General features: G+C 41.6%; 9 protein-coding genes across 9 annotated transcripts; all 9 read right to left on the bottom strand.

Moving 5' to 3' along the window:
- Window positions 1-152: 152 nt before the first annotated feature.
- TM35_000341420 (uncharacterized protein) lies at window positions 153-1,460 on the bottom strand (the record flags this gene model as incomplete). The annotated part of the gene is made up of 1 exon (XM_029029040.1): window positions 153-1,460. The coding sequence occupies one exon, from the start codon at window positions 1,458-1,460 to the stop codon at window positions 153-155; it is 1,308 nt and encodes a 435-aa protein (XP_028879596.1).
- Window positions 1,461-2,409: 949 nt separating this feature from the next.
- On the bottom strand, window positions 2,410-3,459 carry TM35_000341410 (replication factor C, subunit 5; the record flags this gene model as incomplete). Its single annotated transcript, XM_029029039.1, has 1 exon — window positions 2,410-3,459. One exon carries the CDS (start codon window positions 3,457-3,459, stop codon window positions 2,410-2,412), a length of 1,050 nt encoding a protein of 349 aa, XP_028879595.1.
- A 941-nt stretch (window positions 3,460-4,400) lies between these two features.
- Window positions 4,401-5,309, bottom strand: TM35_000341400 (putative mitochondrial carrier protein; the record flags this gene model as incomplete). The annotated part of the gene is made up of 1 exon (XM_029029038.1): window positions 4,401-5,309. The coding sequence occupies one exon, from the start codon at window positions 5,307-5,309 to the stop codon at window positions 4,401-4,403; it is 909 nt and encodes a 302-aa protein (XP_028879594.1).
- A 340-nt stretch (window positions 5,310-5,649) lies between these two features.
- On the bottom strand, window positions 5,650-9,717 carry TM35_000341390 (cpc1/kpl2; the record flags this gene model as incomplete). The annotated part of the gene is made up of 1 exon (XM_029029037.1): window positions 5,650-9,717. One exon carries the CDS (start codon window positions 9,715-9,717, stop codon window positions 5,650-5,652), a length of 4,068 nt encoding a protein of 1,355 aa, XP_028879593.1.
- A 510-nt stretch (window positions 9,718-10,227) lies between these two features.
- TM35_000341380 (uncharacterized protein) lies at window positions 10,228-10,962 on the bottom strand (the record flags this gene model as incomplete). The annotated part of the gene is made up of 1 exon (XM_029029036.1): window positions 10,228-10,962. One exon carries the CDS (start codon window positions 10,960-10,962, stop codon window positions 10,228-10,230), a length of 735 nt encoding a protein of 244 aa, XP_028879592.1.
- A 310-nt stretch (window positions 10,963-11,272) lies between these two features.
- Window positions 11,273-13,366, bottom strand: TM35_000341370 (putative prolyl oligopeptidase, putative,serine peptidase clan SC, family S9A; the record flags this gene model as incomplete). The annotated part of the gene is made up of 1 exon (XM_029029035.1): window positions 11,273-13,366. The coding sequence occupies one exon, from the start codon at window positions 13,364-13,366 to the stop codon at window positions 11,273-11,275; it is 2,094 nt and encodes a 697-aa protein (XP_028879591.1).
- Window positions 13,367-14,215: 849 nt separating this feature from the next.
- Window positions 14,216-15,820, bottom strand: TM35_000341360 (histidine ammonia-lyase; the record flags this gene model as incomplete). The annotated part of the gene is made up of 1 exon (XM_029029034.1): window positions 14,216-15,820. One exon carries the CDS (start codon window positions 15,818-15,820, stop codon window positions 14,216-14,218), a length of 1,605 nt encoding a protein of 534 aa, XP_028879590.1.
- Window positions 15,821-16,441: 621 nt separating this feature from the next.
- On the bottom strand, window positions 16,442-17,209 carry TM35_000341350 (uncharacterized protein; the record flags this gene model as incomplete). Its single annotated transcript, XM_029029033.1, has 1 exon — window positions 16,442-17,209. One exon carries the CDS (start codon window positions 17,207-17,209, stop codon window positions 16,442-16,444), a length of 768 nt encoding a protein of 255 aa, XP_028879589.1.
- Window positions 17,210-17,557: 348 nt separating this feature from the next.
- Window positions 17,558-20,458, bottom strand: TM35_000341340 (AP-1 complex subunit beta; the record flags this gene model as incomplete). Its single annotated transcript, XM_029029032.1, has 1 exon — window positions 17,558-20,458. One exon carries the CDS (start codon window positions 20,456-20,458, stop codon window positions 17,558-17,560), a length of 2,901 nt encoding a protein of 966 aa, XP_028879588.1.
- Window positions 20,459-20,811: the final 353 nt, after the last annotated feature.

The raw sequence follows: 20,811 nt of genomic DNA, 5'->3' as shown, positions 1-20,811 counted from the left end.
AAAAAAAAAAACGACAACAAGAACAATTTTCTTTGCAGTAAGAATCACTAAATACCACTACTATTAACACCAGCAAAAACAAACAACTTCCAAAAAAAAAAAAAAAACACAAAAATGAAAATAATAATAAAAAAAAAAATAGCAATCATTATTTATGATGGAATGAGATCATAAAGGTTAAGAGAAAGTAACTTGGAAAGCCCAAGAGCAGATGTGACGGGAATATGACAATGATAAGCCTTTGAACTTGCAGAAGAATGGACCAAAAGACCCCACGAAACTAACGTTTGGTGGTGCTGCACTGCCATAGCGGTTGGCCCGAACTCTAGTGGATCCACATGATGTACACAAATCTTAAGAAGTGCTTGATAAACCCGCATGAGCCGCGGTACGTACACGACGTGTGCCGAAGATGACAAGACAGCGGCTTTGTGTGATGAGACATTTGCCCCACTCGAATTTGTGCGGGACTGCAATTCTTGATCGCCAAAGACAAACGCGTGTTTTGACTTATGCACGGCGCCACAGTAAAATGCACTGAGAGCCCACAACATGGCGGAGTATCCAATCCGCTTCAGTGATGTCACGAGTGGATCATCCCCTTCTCCTGCTGCGGCCAACTGCCGCTGTTTTCCCCACGCGGCGGAGTGATGCATGGCGTTTGGCCGTCCACTTGCGGCTGTGTAGTGCGGTGCGAGCAGCGGGAGGACGTGGCAGACGCGCTGCAGCAACTGCCGCAGATCCTGCGCGACCACGCTGGCCCGCATGGGGAGATGTGCGGTGTAGTACCCGACGGCATCCACCACCGCCGTGTGGGTCTGCTCGAGTGTGAGGTGCGGCGTGTCCGCTGGGGGATCCGCCGGGAGGAGCGCGCGGTTTGCGTTGAAGAGATGGTCCAACCAGGCACGCACAACTGCAGCGTCGGGTTTACATACAAAGTGAAAGCGAAAACAATTGGAAATGCGTAATGGCATCTGCGAAACGACCCACAAACAGACTTTATTTCGGTGGCACTGCCGTTCCTGCACCCCCACGGCGAGACACGCGGAGAGCCAGTGATTAATGTCTATCGTGTCCTCCTCCAACACATCGGCGTCATCCACAACGAAGTGCATCTCACTTCCTTCCGCTGCCGCGTCCAACCACTTTCTAATCAAACAACCAAATTGTAAGAGAGAACACTCCGTACGACGACGACGTGCCTGTGGTTGTAATCGCCAAGTGAGTCGTTGTAGTGGATCTCCGTCCAGAGCTTTGGCACTCACATATTCCAGATGAAAGGATCTCTTCATTCTATGAACATGTTGCTCACGTGCTGTCAAATACTGCAAGAGCAGTGTTGTCTTACCACTACTGGGGGGACCAAAGAGAGAAATATATCCAGATCCAAACTCAACACTCGCGTCTAATTCATCGCGTAGATCCGCTTTTGGTTTTTCGCATGACGCCTCTACTTTCATCTAACTGTCCAGAAAAATAAGGGGGACTTATGCACTAATGCGTATGAATGGAGAAATAGTTCTCCTACACCAGGCGGTAAAATCCAAACCAAAAAAACAAAGAAAAGAAAAAAAAAATCCAAACAAATAAAAAAAAGAAAACACCTCAATACCAAGTAAATTCAAATCATTTATAAATATATCCCTTTTGTTTATTATTACAGAGGTTTCCATACTTGTTTTCTCCCCATAGATCGCGCCATAAACACCATCCTTCAGTTCTCAGCAATAAAGAAGTATAACAGTCCCCATTTAGGGCATGTCGCGATACGCCTGTTGATAATTCCATCTATTCGTCTTAAAATGTCTTCTTCTGCTAAAGCGATTTCGTGCGTCATGAGATGCCTGCATTGATGGATGAAATCTCTTGTCTCGCATGAAACGATGTCGGAACTTATGTCCACAAAACCAATGGGCAATTAATACGGGGCGAGTGAGGCAAAACATCCTTCAAAAGCCACACTTTTTCCACCCCTATAAACCTACGGGATATATGTATATATATATATATAATAGTATTTTGTGTTGTTTTTGGTAGACATGATAACACCACCAAAGGAAAAAAAAAAAACAAGAAAGATGAACAAAGAAAAAATCAATAATAAAAAAAAAAAGAAAACAACTACTAGTACTAGTAGAAGTAGTAGTATTAGTAACAAGAACAATAGAAAGATTTTCTCGTTTTTTGTTGTTTTTTTTTCGCCATGCTATAAAAAGATATCTTGACCTGTGCGATGGTTTCATCATCATTACCACTGCCACCATAAACTCAAACAAACACACAGAAACAGATAATGAAAAAAAAAAGAAAAATTCTTCAAATAAAATGTAAGAGTGTGATTAACGCTGAATTTTGAGGAGACACTTATCTGACCTCATAGCGTGTCTATGGGGAAGAAATAGGCTTTAGTTATGCCTTCTTCATAAGTTGCATGACACCTGCAGCAAAAGCTTCCAGATGAAGAATAGATTTTGTACCAAGTTTCATGTTATGATCATACTGTGCCGCGAGGACAATGATGGGTTTGCGAAGCTCCGGTTCAACAGTGGACATTAACTTTTCCACAATTCCCCTCAGAATGACTTCACTGGAAATACATTGACCAAGAAGGTCGTAGAACTTGCCACGAACCCCATGTAATTTTTTCGGTGTTTGTTCCGTAATAATGTCATTGGCGATTTCATCAAGAAATACCTGCCAATCGGGTTGTGGAATGTCAATACCATTTCCTGCCAATTCCACTTTATTCATAACAGCTGCTTCTACCATTAACAATGCACGGCGCAGATTGCCCTCTGCTCGTTGTGATAGAGTAGCCATAAAAGCAGGTGAGGGTATTGGTTGACTTTCCCTTTCACACACTGCATGTATTACTTTAGTGAAATTTTCCCTAGAATGCGATGGGACACGGACGGCCAAACATCTTGAACGTAGAGGTGCAATAAGACGTGAAGTTGAATTGCATATAAGTATCAATCTACATGTTGACATGTACTTTTCCATAGTCCTACGAAGAGCATGTTGAGCAGCTCGTCCCATTTTATCCACCTCATTCAGAAGCACAACCTTGAATTTAACACCATTAGAAGAATTAGACTGTAAGGCAACTGTTTGAGCAATTTCTCGAATCATTTGCATTACAATGACACGATCATAGTTACCAGCATCAGAGGGGTTAATATCAATATGATTTGGAGAACTTAATGTAGCTATATCCACCACTTTGCTGTCTGTTACCTGCACAGATTTGTGCTCCAGTCGTAATGAGTAAACGGAAGGACCGTAAATGTGTTGCAAGACCGCCATCGCGCGTGTCTTCTTCCCTGTTCCTGACGGGCCGTAGAGGAGTAAATGTGGGAAGTCCTGCGACTCGGCGAGGCGCCTCAGCACCTGTGTGAGCTCCGGGTAGAGATCCACCTCCTCCAGGGACTTGGGGCGGTACTTGTCAACCCACAACATTGCTAACAACTGTGGAGATGGAAAATAAAGAGAAAACGAGAAAATAATAATAATAATAATAATATCACATACATACATAAACATATATATATATATATATAACACATAACCACCTCTTTCTTTTTCTTTTTCTTTTTTTTTTTGAACATATGGACCGAGAATAGGAAAAATCAAAAAAAAAAAAAATATGGGAAACCCATTCATTTTCTTACTTCTTTCTCCCTTATTTCGTCCATAACGTATTTCATTTATTCTTTCACCTATTATTACACAAATGGAAAAGAAAGTAATATGTGCAAAGAAAACAAGAAATAAGAAAATATTGGAAAAAATGCATCAGAACAAAACAAAAAAAAAATAATAATAGGAAAGTAAAATAAAACACTTATTATTTTTCCTTTCCTATTCTCTTTATTAAGAAAATAACTTGTTTTATTTACAACGCAAACAAGAAGAAGAACAACAACAACAAAACAAAAAAAAAAAAAAGACATTCATAGGTCCCACATTCTAGAGTTATCCTTCCTCTTCAGACCTCATGTGCGTGTGAATGGGAATGGATAAAAGAAATACACAAAATTCAATAAGAACCATAGTAATAAACGTAATAATACAGTGGAGTGCAATATTTTGTCCATCGACTCATCATATATATATTTAATATAAACTATGCCTAAGAGCACATTCTTTTTTTTTTTTTTTTTTAGAAGATCCTAGTCAAGTCTCTTTCTTTAACCGAATTACTGTGTGGATCAGAGAGGGATATGTTAGGTAGGCATCCAAAATCTTTCCCATTACGATAAAACATGCAATGGTACAATATGAAAAAATAATTTCTTATAATTGCACTAAAGATGCGCAAGGCTAGACTAGAGCATTAATTTACGCATAGGTGTACAAAACGAAACAAACAAACAAAAAAAAAAAAACGACAATTCACTTCAAAATCCGTTCCTTTCCATAACTCTTGTCACCCATTCAATGCCTAGCCAAACGGATGCGTTTGCAGGAATTGCACGCAGGAGACATGCCGAAAGGCCTTTATAGAAAGCCCGTATTCCACCTTTTTTGTACGTGGTAATAAATACTTGTGACATGCGCTGCTGACCCTCACCCGCTTGCACTTGCGTTTTTACATAATCAAAAGGGTAATTACTCAACCAGAATAGAGTTCCTGCCACACATCCACTCATCATAGGTATTGCAAGGTTTTTCCCTACAGTAGTTGTTCCTATTGAAGAGTCGCTCAAGCTATGATAGGCCATCTGGTATCCCCCAAAGTAAAAAGGGAGACCAGCGAGGCGTGAAAAAAGAGTTGGGACATAGCCTGAAAACATTCCACTCAACCCTTCTGTCTTTACAATATAACGAATACAGCTTATAGGTCCTGTAAATTTTGTATTATCTGTATTACCTTTTCGTAGTTGTAGCTTCACCTTCACTTTCTCCATAGGTGTGATACAGAGAACATAAATAGGAGCTGTTAACTCTCCAGAGAGGGCTGCCCGCCAAAACGGAGCTTTTGCCTTATCATCTTCCCCCTCAGGGGTCAACAAATTCATCATAAATTGGTTAACACTAAATAGAATGGAGTTATATATACCTCCCATCATCAAGGGAGGTGTTAGTCCACGGTAGAAACCACGAATTCCTTCTGATCGCCACGTGGAATGAAAACAAGAAACAACACCTGGGAACATACCGCTCTGAACGCGTGATTTTACAGTATCAAATGGATGACTGCAGAGGGCCTGAAACATACCACCTACAGTTCCACCAACGAAACGCCGTAGCACTTTTTTTCTCTCTTCACTGCCGTCAATAGGAGCATTTTTGAATTCCTTAGACATTAGAAGATCTAGTCAATACCCAGGATACTGTTGTGAGTGTGGCAAGAAGAAGAACTAAAAAAAAAAAAGAAAAAAAAGGAGAAAGCGTAATAATTAAAAAACAAGAATACAAAAAAAAAAATAAAAAGTTAACAATTACGATAAAAATGTACTATTCCTTGCACACATTTACACAGAAAAGGCCAGAAAAAAAAAAAAAAAAAACAAGGGATTTCCGTCTGAGGTGGTCCCCTTCTTGCTTACGTGCTTTCTTCTTCAGGTAGGAAGCCTCCTCTTGTATATTTTCTTTCTTCTTTTCTTTTTTTTTTCTCGTGTTTGTGTTTTGATTCAATACATTGACTCACTCTACATGAGGTGCATCAGTTGTGAAAGACTTGCGGCGAAAGGCTTCTGTGCTGTTGAGCATGTTACGCCCCATTGCCCTCTCGCAAACAGACTGGAAGGAGAGTGATGGCGCACCATCATACAGTGTGGCGATATTCTCTTTAGAAAAAACGTCTGGAAGACACATATTGCGCGCGTTATTAACTTGAACATGGAAAGCGCGATCTATATCTTCTATCGTCAAGGTACCGCTCTGAGCAGTTGAGAGTACATAAAACGCTTTTTGTGCACCTCGAATTGGCTGTCGATCAATACAAAGCATGGCCAAGAGCGGCATAGGGTCAAGAAATTCCTTATCACCAGCGAAGGTCATCCACAAGAGACGCACATACGATTCTAATCGTTCATCGGAGAGATATTTATCAAAGAAAAATGGAATATCAAAGAAAACATCTCGAGTAATTGCCTCAAGACCGAGATCTGCCCTCGTTTCAAGTAAATGCGTTACGGAACACTCAGGGATGTAATAGTTCTCCACCTTTCTTGTGTCCTCCTCCTCCTCCTCCTCCTTTTCTTGTTCTTCTTCTTCTTCCTTCTTCTTCGCCACCGTTGTCGTCGTCTCTTTTTTTGCAGTACTCGTCACCTCAGGAACTGGCGCGCACCACAATAATAAATGAATAACAAACTCTCGCCAATCAATTACACCAGAGTTTAATGGGTCAAAAGATGCAAATACTTCTTCCTGAGTTTTAAGACGTTCATTTTTAGTAGCGGCACCTGAATAGTCTGTTGGTCGCACAATTTGAAGGTACTCTGTATGACTCAGCGCATAATCAGGTGCCACACTTTGAAATGCATGAATCATATCTATTAATCGAGCGACTGTGAGGGTGGGATGAATCTTTGGCTCTGCAGATGGTACTAGTGTCTGAAGGTCTTCTGTTACAAGCTCAGGGTGAGTTGGAGCGCGTCCTGTTACCACAGGATCAATGTAAAACGTGTCCCGACCCAAATGTATATCAGGTATTGACCTTTCTTCTTCAATGGCATTGCGAATCACATAAATTGCTGTGTTTACAGCGGAAGCTTGGTTCATTTGTTTTTCACGTGTATGTGATAACATGTCATCTTTCATTCGTGCACAATAAACTTCACCTTCTCTAAGAAGCCGAATAAAAAATTGTTGTATGATTGAAATGCGCTCTTGTACTTTCTCTAACTCAGTCTCAGCAAATGGTAAACATTTACTAAGGATAAGTGTCGGTTTTCCATCATCTGTGAAAGTAATAGAAGCTTTACCATTTTCACGTATCTTTGTTGCAGCTGTGGTAACACCCAAAATTTTTTCAACATAATTTGTCACGGTGGTGACAAGTTTTGTGATGCTTTCTACAAACATATCTTCAATTGTTTTTTCCAGAACTTCTTCCACTTTTGGACCTTTTTTGGTACCCTGCGTCTTTTTCTCTTTCCCTTTTGTCTGTTCCTGAACGTTCTCCGGAGTTGAACGCATGATGATAAGTTCAGACTCCAGATCTTCAAAAATACAGGGCTCAGATACAACTCCACCAAAGTACATTGCAGTCAAATTCAGCGTCGTCAAAAATCGTTCCACTTCTAATTGTGCGGTTGCAACACCAATATTACACACCGACATACTCCAAGGACCTAAAAATGATTCTCTTTTTGTAATATTCTCAATCTTCGCATTTGCCTCATTCCTAGTACACTCTACTATTCGAAAAAGTTCATCCTTTAGGTGATCTACCAGAAGGTGTAATTCCTCCTTGCATGGCACCTGTCCAAGGAGTGCAACAGGAAGTTGATTGTAATTTGAAGTAAAAGAATCCAATTTCAACTGTTTTTCATCCGGTTGATTCCAAAAACGGTAAAAAACATTCATCGCCAAAATACGATGTTCTAATAAAACACTTACCAATGATTCTAATTCAGTTCCAAACCAGGCATATTCTTTTTCGTAATTCGTCGTGAAAGTTAAAAGTCCATTTATAAATGCCCCTGGTAAGTCATTGGGGATACTGTAATATGGTGATAACGGTGGTCGAGCCTCTAACTCTGGTGGAATAGGAGCCCCACACTCATTATATAAAGCAATAAGACGTTTACGTTCATTTTCACGATTTTCCTCTTGTTCTGTAATAGTTCTTTCTATGTATTGTTGCCGCTCTTTCGCTGCAAGTGCTGCATCATGAAGTTGAAGACCCAAGACAAACTCCTTTTGTGCATTTTCTAAGATTTGTTTAACATCAACTACAATATTTTCTAGTTGTTGTTCACCATTTACTTCATGTACATTTTCATTTTCCCCATTTTCACGTAAAAGCCAACGCTGGATTTGTTCCCAAGTCTTTTGCTGACTAAGAACAACGCGATGGAGTTGTGCGGTGGAGGTTCGCGTACGATCGAGGTTTACCACATACGGCACCCGGTCTGGTGGTGGAGGATTAAAAACCATGTGATATTGCTCCAATGTTTCCTTGTCAATACGTAGTCCTGCAAAGCGACCAAAAATTTCTCGTACCCCACAGTGGATGTAAACAATTGCTGAGAAGAGGGAGTGGGTATGGGTGCGTAGGTGCTGTTCCCATCGCACCAAAGCCTGCGTCTCCTCTACGGTGAGTTCGGGTCGCTCCACCTCTGGTAGCACTGGGGGCGGCAGTGCACTGAGATCCACGCCCTTCTTTGGTGGCCGCACTTTACCGTCGGAGCGAGTGGGAGGCCGCTCCGCCCGTGGCTCCAGCCGCCGCACGAGAAGAGGCCCCGCCGGGCCGTTGTGGGAGTCGCCGCTGGACGGGGGCGCGGGGGGCCACGACTTGAGAGCCCCCTCGTGGGGGTGGACCCGCGGGGGAATGACCCGCTCGAGCGCCTGCAGCCCCGCGAGCCCCGCCACGACGCCGTCGAAGAGAAGACCGCCGCCAACGGCCGGGGGCGTCGACATCTGCAGTCGCGCCAGTCGCACCACAACGGCAGGATCCACCGCCTCCCCTCGCAGAAGTGCCGCCTCAATCGCAGCGCCCGCCTCCGCCCACGGGCTCAGACGCACAAAGGACTCCACCACCTGCACAACATGAGCGTCGCTGTGGTACGCCACCTCCTCGTCCGCCTCGTTGCGCTCTTCATACGCCGTCAGGACGGGAAGTGCCTCACTGTCCTCCACCGTACGGAGTGTCGGTAAACCATCACGTTCGTTTCGGTAAGCTTCAATAGCATGTTTTACCAAGTCACGATCTGTGAGATGTAGGAGTGAGAGTTTGGTAGAAACCTCTCGAGAGACAACAGTCTTACCACTGAGTTTTGGACCATCAATTAAAAATACAGGTTGACGACAGACGTCATACCGAGTAATTTCAGAAGGTTCAGGGTTCATTTTATCGTACATTGTGTGAATAAGGAAAAGAAATGCATCACCAGTTATATGAAATGGATGACATCCAAATATATATAAGAACCCAATATTAGCTATATCATTCTCTGTTAAGGAAGGATGATTGTGTTTACGAATAAAACTATTTAGTGCCAAATCTGCAAGTATGTTATTTCGGCCATACTCAACAAGCGCATGTTCCTCCATAAAATCTATGGAATTGTCCATGGATATGAGAATACTATTAATAACCTCTTCAATCACTTCTTCCTTTGTACGGTTTTCTTCCTGTTCACAAAACTCTACCAATTCAAGAAATCGACGCTCATCGTTCTCTACTACAGATGACTGTTCAGTGAACTCACGCCGTAAGGTGGTTGAAAGGTACATAGAATTCAGCCTTTTTTGTAGTTCTACAGCTTTTTTACACTCTCGCCTTTCTTCTAGAATATGTTCACTGATTAGATCCCACCAGTTACACATCTCACCCAAAGAATCCCGGAACTCCCGTTCAACGCAAGACATCATGCCAGCACTACGCTTAAGCACTTGGCCGAGTTCCTCTTTGCTGCGGCGCGCGCGCTCTTCATTACCCGCGGTGATGAAATCAACACGACGACGTCTGCGAGCTTCGCGCCGCCTTTCTTCTTCTTCGCGTTCGGCCAGCAGCGATACCACAAACTCTTCGGCAGCGTCCATTCCCCAGAACTACTATGCTCTTCCCCACCCCGAAAAGCTCTTCTTGAAACAGCCACAAAGTTCAAAGGAAGGAAGTGAAAATAATAAAAAAAAAAAAAAGAAAAAAGAGGAAGAAACAGTACAAAACTAAAAAAAACAACAACAAGGGACGACATTTTTTTTTTTTTTGTTCATGCGTGTGTTTGCACGTTACTCTTTTTCATATACACACACAGGGGATAGATACTTATCAATTAATATGTTTTTTTATTTACATTTCCCGATAGAAATATACAAAAAATATTTGGACAAACATCTCTTTTGTCAGTCATAACTGTAATTTCACGCCACTCTTTCTTATCCCCTTTCAATTTTCCACAGAAAAAATACCGACAGAAAAGAAAGAATTAAAGAAAAAAAAAATACTTCGCATCTTTTTTTTTATTATATGAACATACAAAAAAAAAAAAAAAAAAATAAAATAATAATAATAATAATAATGAATGAGAAACTCACTCATAGCAAATATGTCTATAATCTTCTTGTCCATGGTTTCTTTCCTTTCTCTGGTGGTTTCGTAACGTTAATACGCCTTATAGCACTATTGTACTCACGGTACGATTTGAAGAAGTTCAGCACAGGATGACGCAGTTGTCGCCAACGTATACGTCCCTGGTACCAGAGACGCAGATCTACTGATAACCGCCTACAGGAGGGAACAAACAGATAGGCCAAAATTGCTGGAGTAAGAAATCTACAACTATCCGAAATAAACGCCCAGGCCCAATTCTCACCAGTAAAAATGGCCTCTGATTTCATGATCTTTTGTTCCACAACAAAATAAGCGACTCCCATTGCATTTGGATCGTCCACAAAGTGGTTTCTTGCCCCATCCGTGACCTGAAGAGCATGTTGGATCTCTTCAGCATCATTTACAGCACTCTCATGAAGTTTCTTTTTCTTCGCATCATACACACGTTTCTGCACGCCATATATCACGTGTGAAGCGTAACGATCCCGCCTGTACGACTTTGGAAAAACAAGTGTCCGCATACAACGATAAAAACCCCACAAGTGTAAAAACGCTATAGGGTAACACAAAAATGGGCAAATCATATAATAAATAAACGCCCGAAGGGGTGGAATCACCATAGCAAAATCAATGTGACCCAAACGGTCACGGGTTCGACTCACCGCATGAAGAGGCTCATTCCATACGTCTGTAAGAAGAACTTCACTTAGTGTAACCGAATGCTCCCTTGTCATCCTCTAAACGATGTTAATAATAAATGTACTAGAGAGAAGTGTAAAGAAGGAAAAAAAAAAAAAAAACAAGAACGGAAAATAGTATTAATAATAAGAATAATTAAACAAAGAAAAAAAAAAGAGGCGAGAAAAGAATGAAATAAACATGCATAAAAAAAAGAAATAATGAACTACGAGTTTCTTTATTTCTTCCTTTCTTTTTCTTCCTCACATTTGTAAATCAAGTGTGTTCATGACACAATATCTCACATAACGTCAAATAAACTACTACACTCCACAACAACAACAACAACGACAACAGTATTGGGACTCAATCCTTCCACACGGCATTAACATTCATGGATATAAAGGTATAGATATCAGCTGATTCTCGCATTATCTTACTTGTAGGCTTACCTGCACCATGACCTGCAGCCACTTCAATTCTAGCCAAGAAAGGTCCCCCTTCTTCTGGGTTTTCGTGCTGCAGGGTAGCGATATACTTTAGTGAATGTAGTGGAACGACGCGATCATCATGATCTCCAGTTACAACAAGAATAGCAGGATACTTGAGACCTGATCGAATATTATGCAATGGACTATAATGCTGAAGAACGTTAAAATCTTCTTCTTTATCTGGGTCACCATAATCCGATTTCCATGCGTGTCCAATAGTAAATTTATGAAATTTAAACATATCCAAAACTCCCACTTGGCAAACGACACAACGAAAGAGTTCTGGTGCTTGATTCGCCACTGCTGCAACCAGTAATCCACCATTAGAGCCTCCCATAATAGCAGTCGTCTTGGGGGAACCATACCCGTTTTTATGCAAATATTTTGCAGCTTCAATAAAATCAGTGAAGCAATTCTGCTTATTCTTTCGACGACCACCATTGTGCCATTCTTCACCGTACTCACCACCACCACGAATATTTGGCACTGCGAGTACACCACCAAGGTTGCGAAGAAAGACTATACGTGAAGCGCTGAATGAAGGTGTTAGGGAAATATCGAAACCACCATAGCCGTACAATAACAATGGGGAATCAGGTGTAACAGTTCCTTTTCGATGAACAATAAACATTGGTATTCGAGTTCCATCAGTGGAATTATAGAACTTTTGCTCTGTAACATAATCATCAACGACCAAACCTTCAATTGTGTCATCTTTAAAAACTTGAAGTGTTCCCAATGGGTCGACAATATCCATGGTATAAGTTCGTCCTGGTAGGAGGAATGAACTGATCTTAAAAGAAACAAAATTCTTTTTTCGATAACAACATATGGAACTAATGGTTCCAATAGGTAGTGGTATCATATGCATTGAAGTATCATTTAGATGACGGTAGTAAAGTACGTCTTTAACATCTTCAAGATAGACAAGAAGAAGTGTGTTTCTTGCGAGAGCAGCATGACTTAAAAGTGAGGTTTTTTCTTCTACAATAACCTCTTTCTCACCAGTACGAACGTCAAAAGAGATGATTTTCTTTCGTGGTGAATCATGAGTAGTCATGAAGTAAAATTTGTCATCATTGTTTCCCAAGTAAGAGTATTCACCAACAAATTCCTTCACCAACTCATTAAACTTTAGAGGGGCAGAACCAAGTTCTTTCTCATTTTTTGGTAATTCAGCAACCCATACCAAGTTATGTGGTTCACACCCATCAAACAAAGAAACGATAAGGAATGACTGACAGTCTGATACTTCTGCTGAAAGACTCCACTGAGGGTGTTTTGGTACAGAAAGAATCACCACATCTTCCTCTTGTGGTTGACCTAAACGATGAAAACAAATAAATGGATCTTGTGCTGTGACTGTTTCAGCACCCTTGTCTGCGTTCTCCTGAAGCGCAGGATAACGAGTGTAAAAGAAACCTGTACTTCGCCACCACGAAATACCTGTAAATTTTGCCCATTCAATAGTGTCTGCAGTATCTTTCGCTGTGTCTGCACGCCTTACATGAATACGTTTCCAGTCACTTCCCTTTTCACTCACTGCATAGGCAAAAAGTGACTCATCTTCGCTCCATCCGTAGGTTTGTAATGATGTAGTGCCATCACTGCTCATCGTATTAGGATCCAAAAATACAGCGGGATTCGTGTCTGTCAGACTTTGTGCACACATTAAGACACTCTGATTTTGTAAACCAGTGTTATGAAAATAGTAATATTTTTCATTTCGATACAGAGGGTTCGAGGTACGGGGATAATCCTGCATCGCAGAGATATTATTAAAAAGTTTCTCACGCAGTACGGTGTTGCCTGAGAGATACTCTTCAAAAAATTTATTTTGTGATTGCACAAAGTTTTTTGTTTCTGGGTTTTCAGGATCTTCAAGATAATCATACGGCTCGGACACCTTCACACCATGCAGCATATAGGTTGTCGCAGAGCGTCTGGCTAATGGGTATAGCGAGCGCATTCGCAATCAGTTCTTTTTTTTTTTTTGCGTGTGTATTTTTATAATGTATTATTCTTTTTATCTCAAATAATAGAAAATGTCTGTAGATTCCTAAAGCGTTGCTTTGGTATAGGGACAGAATAAGAAAAAAAAAAAGGAATTATAACAACACCAATAACAAAATACAACATGAAGCAGATATATAGATGGTATATATATATGCAAGTTGCTCCTGCAGCTCTCGTCACTTTTTTTCCTCTTTTTTTTTTTTTTCTTCCTTGGTCCACTTGAATTTGGTCTGCCCTTTCAATTCATTTATTTTTCAATGAGCATTCAAAAAAATAAAATAAATAAAATAAAAATACAAATAAAAAAGATCTTTCATCGATTTTTCTCCTCCTTCATATTCACCAACTCCGTTTTCGTTTTCTTTGTTATCTTTTTTTGATTCTTTCACCACGTTTTTGTACTTTGTTTCCGTGAAGAGGCAAAGTTAAGTGAGGAAATATATTGAGGGTTGCTTTGAGAAATATAGGTAAAAAAAAATGTTATATAAGAAAAATAAATGAATGAATGGAAAATAAATAAATAAATAAATATACCAGAACCCTAACAAGGTTGTAACACCTCGATATTACCTTTCTGGCACCAACATAATACCTTTATAATACCCATGATATAAGAAAGTAAATTACGATAATAATAAATAAATAAAAAGAGCGAAAACACAAAAGTAAAACAAAGACAAAAAGAAAAAAAAAATACCTATGGGGGAAAAAAGACGTTTTTTTTTTTTTCGTTTTTCTGTGATTTTGTAATATTTATCCCTAAATGTATTTCCCATTCTAATGATAAAGGCAAGTTATGATGTTAAAGCTTGCCCCTGATCTCAAAGGGTTTTGGTGGAATAGTCACACCTCGAAACCGCGCTTCTTTCGGGATATAGTCCCGAACGGCCTCCCATACCTTCCCACTGCGCAACAGATCTGTTATGTTATCAATATCGCGATGAACGACACGATCCTTTTCCCACGGAGGGCTCACCGTGCGAATAAGGCTCCAGACCTTTTCCATTGGCTCTGTTGTCTTCAGTGGTCGCATGAGATCAATTCCTTGGCAAGCACACAATAGTTCAATGGCGATAACGTGTTCAACGTTTTCCACAACCTTGAGGGCCTTGCGTGCGGAGAAACCACCCATGCTGACGTGGTCTTCTTGAGCAGCGGAGGTGGAGATGCTGTCAATAGAGGCAGGGTGACAGTATACCTTGTTCTCCGAGACGAGGGCAGCAGCGGTACAGTGTGCGATCATGAAACCAGAGTTAAGACCACCATTTTCCACGAGAAATGCGGGAAGGCGACTCAGTGACGGGTTATTCAGCCTTTCAATACGACGCTCACTGATGCTTCCCAATTCATGAACACCTATGGCAAGTGTGTCCAGTGCCTTTGCTGGGTATTCACCATGAAAGTTACCTCCCGATACCACCTTCTTGACTCCCTCAGGGAATAGCAGTGGGTTATCTGTGGCGCAGTTCAGTTCAGTTGTGAGGATACCATAGACCCACTCAATCATGTCATTGGAGATACCATGTACCTGTGGGGCACAGCGGATAGAATAGGCGTCCTGCACGCGACCACAATTTTTGTGGTGGTTGTTAATCATAGAGGGGTACTTTTCACTGTGTAAGAGTGCTCGGAGTCTGTGGGCAACGAGCTGCTGTCCCTTATGAGGACGCACACGGTGGATGTCTGGATTAAGTGTGCTGATGGTCGACTGCAGGGCCTCATGGGACATGGCAAGTGCAACGTCGGCGAGACGTGCGATCTTGCGAGCCCGCACGACTGCCTCTGCCCCAAGGGCTGAAATGAACTGCGTGCCGTTGATGAGTGCGAGTCCCTCCTTTGCTGCGAGGGTGACGGGCTCGACGCCGAGTTCGCGCAGCACTTCTGCCGCATCGCGGAACTTGCGGTGGTTGCGTGTGGCGAGCAGACCCTCGCCCAGCATTCCGAGAGCGAGATGGGCGAGCGGGCCAAGATCGCCGCTGGCGCCGACGGTGCCCTGAACGGGAATGTGCGGCACGACGCCGGCATTGAAGGCGGCCACGTACTTCTCCACCGTCTCCAGCCGCGCGCCGCTGTGGCCCTTGCTGAGAACATTCACCCGCAGCGCCATCATCATGCGGGCCCGCTCCGGCGTGAGGGGAGCCCCAACGCAGGCAGCGTGTGAGCGGATGAGATTGAGCTGCAGGTCCTCCAGCTGCTCCGGCGGGATGATGGTGGACTCGAATTTGCCAAAGCCTGTGTTGATGCCATACACCGTCTGACGCTCCTCCACAATCTTGTCAATAACCGCACGGGCAGCTTTGATACGCTCCACAGCACTCTCCGCAAGCTCAATGGTGGCATTCTTTTCGTAACCTAGAGCGTAGAGCGCATCGGGTGTGAGGGAGTATCCATCAAGGACAACCTTCATCTTTTTTTCTGCTGTTTCTTTTTTTTTTTGCTGTTGTTGCTTAGTGAGATAAATTGCTGTTTCTGAGAGACCCAAGTGAAATATTCATGTACACAGGGGTGGGGGGCAAGAAAAGAATAAAAATACGAAGAACAGGAGAAAAACAAAAGTGAAGATGAATTAAAAAAAATATGCAAGCTCTTTGAGAGAGTACAAAAAAAAAATTCTGTATATAATAACAATAATAATAATAATAATAATAATAATAATAATAATACCGGTGACCATCAAAAGACCACTTATAAGGTTTCTAACATTGAAAGATGAAATAAGGATGTAGTGACGTGGCCGTAGCTGCTTCTGTAGTTCCTAACTCTTCATCACAAACAAACAAACAAACACACATACACATACACACATTTGAATCCATCTTTTCCTAGTTATGACTGCTAATTGCCTACACTGCATACACCCCACCTCCCGCACAGACACACACACATACACACACACATATACGCAGAGACGCAGGGGATGCCTTTCCTCCAACACTCATACACGCAAAACAAAAGAGAATAAAACAAAAAAAGAAAAAAAAAGGACAAACAAGGCAGTAAGATAATGTTTCATCTTCACTAGAAATCATCACACACCGTACTTTGCCTCTTCTTCGTCAAACTCCGAGAGACTATCAAGGTACTTTCTTAAGACCTCTGTCTCGATATTATCCTCCCATAACGTCTTAACGTGCTTCGGTGCTGGAATGTTTGTGTAGTCTCCTTCGTCTGAACTTGACGTTGTCTTTTTCTGTCCTTCGGCGCGGTTAACATACTGACCAGCAAGCTCTACGGCAAATCCCGCAACGATGGAACGATCCACGACAGTCTTGAAAGTCAACGTGTAGCCGGTGAGCTCCTTAGCTTCCTTATGCAATTCCTGTGCCACCTTCTTGGCCTCCGCCGTGTCTCCTTCCTTCCCTGGGGCAACGTAGATCTTTGCAACGGCCCGTTTCTGCTTTGCGTTTACGTATGCTTCATAGACCTCAGCCACGTTAGGGATGAGATCTAGCATGCCATTATTTTGCATCCAGACCAGCGTGAAAAACGTGGGCTCTGAGAGTTTCTTGAATTCGGCGATATCTTCCACCACGGCAGTGCGCTCCCAGAAAATGGGTAATTTTGCAGAGGTGCTGGCAATTGCCTGGAAATCTTTCAAAACAGCATCAAAGTTACCCGTCTGCTCCGCTGCCTTGTAGAGAAACTTAGCGAAGAGAACACTATCACTGGGCACAATGTTCAGCGGGAACTGAGACTTGTCAAAGTCGCTATTGTAAAGCTTCTTCATGCCTTCTGAAGGCGTGTAGAAACGGGCCGCAGCAACAGTTAACGCGCCTGCGGAAATACGACGAAACATCCTTCACAGGTTACTGTGTCAATAATAAAAAAAAAAAAACCATTAGTTTTCAAAGCAAGAAGAAGAAGAACAAAAAAAACATATTACTTCTTCAAGGATAAATCATTTTATCCCCCAAATAAAATACAAACCACAGAAAAAAAAAAAAAAATACGGTGGATTTGAAATGGAGAAAAACAACAAGAAAAAAAAAAGAAATCAATCACGGCGGTAGCTGCAGTAGTTCACCTTCCAAAGAAAGAAAGAAAAAAAAAGAAAAAAACATACTTCTGCCTCAACCAACCATGTGAACCTTTATGTACTAAAAATAGTGAATTCTACGCTTTGTTCATTCGATGAACTATACTATCAGGCAAATAAATTATCCAATACTGATTCTTGACGGTTTGAGACCCCTATAGATGCTATTGTTGTTTTCTCTTCTGCAAAGTTCATGTTGTTAGGAAAAGCAGCCTGAACAACCTTAAGTATGGTGGGCATGATTGAGCTAACATGACGACTTTTCACAGTAAGATAACTCTGTGTAGGATTCTTTTTATCGAGAATAAATTCAACCATTCCATGCATTCCTAGTGTTGTCACCACTTTACCATGTAACGATATAAAATCCCCTGAGTCACGCTCTGGCATCAACAGAGAAAATCGATAGTGTTCAAGAGTACTACAACGATTTGGGGCAGCTAACATATTTCTACCAGTATCACCAAGTAGCTGTTTAGCCTCTGTTGATTGGTCTAGCGCCTGCCACTGGGCTACAAAAATTGATTTTTCTATTGGTTCAGGGGGTGCAAATAATTTATCTGCTGGAACTTCCACACGAAAAATTAAAAGCGGTAAGTTTTGCCCTTTAATACCAACCTCCAATGCTTGACGTGCTGCATCAAAATGTTGATCAGACACTTTCAGTGGCAACCTTGTTGACCTCGTCTCGCCTGAAGGAACTGAGGGTATAAAGTCAGCGATGCCTGCTGCAGGTAGTAATCCTAAAGCATTTAAATTCACCTGTAACACTGGCTTCTCAATTGTCACACTTTGGTGATTGACTAAGGCTAACCAAAGTGCTGGTCCATCTACAAATTGACAATGAATAGCTACCCCAACATTACCTGCAGGGAGGACCAACGGTGGAAGAAGTTGCTGTTGTTGCTGCAGTTGTTGTTGTTGATAATGATGATTCTGTTTCCCACTGAAGAGATCTGTCCTTCCCAAAGAAGAATCTTCTTGTTGTGTAACATTTGGAACAGACGGACCACCAAATAAATCATCTAATGGATCAATGTGCTTTACACCTGGAGACGTAGATGCAGACATCATAGGGTTTTCCTTTACCGACTCATTTCCAGTAGGAGGCGTAGTAGTAGCTGCAGCATCAGCAACCGTCTGGGACACCACACTGTTTTCTTCTGCATCCTCGTCTTCTTCACTTGCGTCCTCATTCACAAGACCGTAGGGTGGGAGGAAAGAGTGAAATGGTTTCCCAAAGACTACAGCCGCTGTGTTGATAGATTTTTTAAGATCTGACATCGTCATAGCATCACTGAAACTTGACTCCACTGTAATAGGTACCTGATGACCGTGTACGATTTGTTTCATTTTGGCAACCCCAACACCTTTTGAGAGCAACCGCCAATAGGCATAAGCACGATCTCGAAGATCTGGGTCACTGCTTTTTGTTGTTAAAGTATCAAGTACAACGTTGAGCGTTTGCTCCATCCCTTCAGGATCACGTAAAAACATCTTAATAACAGCACTTAGAATTGCTAGTTGAACTGACTGTTCATGTGATGTTAGGTCATCAATAAACTGTTGAAGAATATTTTTTCCATTTTCAACAAAATCACAAAATTCACCAAGCATCCAAATAAGAGAAACCTTTGCTTCTTCTTCATGTACTGCATCAGCTCCATGGTCATCAATAAGGGTTTGTAACACTAGTAGTTCTGGGTATTTTCGAACAATATTCTTGCAACTCGTAATTACCTGAGGTAAAAGTTCCGGACGTTTTGTAACAATACGCAATAACAATTCAACACAATTAGAGGCGACTGAATCAATTTTCAATGCAAGCGTTGCTATACCTCTTACAACTTCTTCCGCAAAGACAAGATCTACTTCAGAACTGTATTCTTCCAACTCTTTTACAATTTGATACGCTGTAGAAGGCGTTACAAGTTTAAGAAGAAGTCGTAATTTTTCAAGTTTTACGTATGGAGGATCTGTAAAACGCACATAAAAAGAGTCAAGAGTGCTGCGAAGCAAATTAGGAAATATCACCAACATGGCATGAATGTTTTTGCAAACAACATACTGAGACTCTGGGTCTCCTTTAGAAAGGGTTACCAATGCCGAATTCACCCGTGCACCATATTGGTTCACTGCCTCTGCACCACATCGACCGGCAAGATTTGCAATAACTTTAATAGCTCCCATAACGACAGAGGAGTTTGTGTGGCTTAGCCGCGGTAATACTCTTGAGACGATATTCTCCGCCTCTGTGGCATCTTTAGGCCGTGCGTCTGCCACGAGTTCCAATATACTTAGTTGTCCCCACTCTGTACAGTCTGGGAGGTGGTGCAGTAGGCGATGGATACACTCTTTAGTGGGCAAATAGGGAGTTGTACTGTAATCATTTACCTCAACGAGAACTGCAGCCGCGTTAGCAGATACAATAGCGAAGGTATCATTCAGTAGTTTTAGCAATTCTACGGAGAATCCTTGATCTGCGAATAATTGCATATTTTGATGAAACAGCTTTCCCATACCAATAGCAGCAGTCTTACGTACATAGGGATCGGGGTCTGCGGCAGCTCGGCGTAGAGGCTCCAGCGTGTACTCCGTGACGGAATCCACGCGTATGCAGAGCATTGTGCGCACCGCAAGAGCACGAACAATCGGGGAACTGTTCGTTGTGTCTTGCAGGAATGTATTGACCGCCATGAGGGCCTTATCGGGTTGCAGTTTTGCCGTATTAAGAACATAAAGGTACACCAATTTCTTGAGTTCGAGGTTTGGTGTCTGGCCGAGCTTGACCACATCCATAAAGAGATAACTAACATCTCGTCCTAACGTCATACCAGCTATGATACGCTTAACTGCATTCTTCTGCCTCTCTCTATCATTGCTATTGAGATCATCGTGCAACTCCACTCCCTCGCCACGTTTGGCTGTACTAAAAAAACGCGATCCGCCGCCAGTACGACGGAAGTTTTGCTGAATTTTCTCTTGCACCTTACGCAGAACGGCATCCATTGTCTTTTCTCTTCTTTTTTTTTATATTTTGATTTGTTGCTCAGTGTTGCAATGACGACACACCTACTCCTTCCTTATGTTTATTTTTTATTTTTTATTTGTTACCATTAAAATATCCATAAGAAATCAAGAAGCAACATACAGCATATAGTAGAAAACTATCTTAATGACAGTGCTATCATTTAAGACCATTACCAATAAACAATAGTAACAGTTATAATAATAATAATAATAATAATAATAATAATAATAATAATAATTAGTAAAAATATAAATAAATATGTTGATGATAATAAGGGTTATGATTGTTATAATAATAATAATAATAATAATAATAATAATAATAATAATAA

This window comes from Trypanosoma theileri, assembly GCF_002087225.1.
Source record: "Trypanosoma theileri isolate Edinburgh chromosome Unknown TM35_Tth_34_V1, whole genome shotgun sequence".
Taxonomy (NCBI): domain Eukaryota; phylum Euglenozoa; class Kinetoplastea; order Trypanosomatida; family Trypanosomatidae; genus Trypanosoma; species Trypanosoma theileri.
This window is presented reverse-complemented; position numbering and strand designations above follow the sequence as displayed.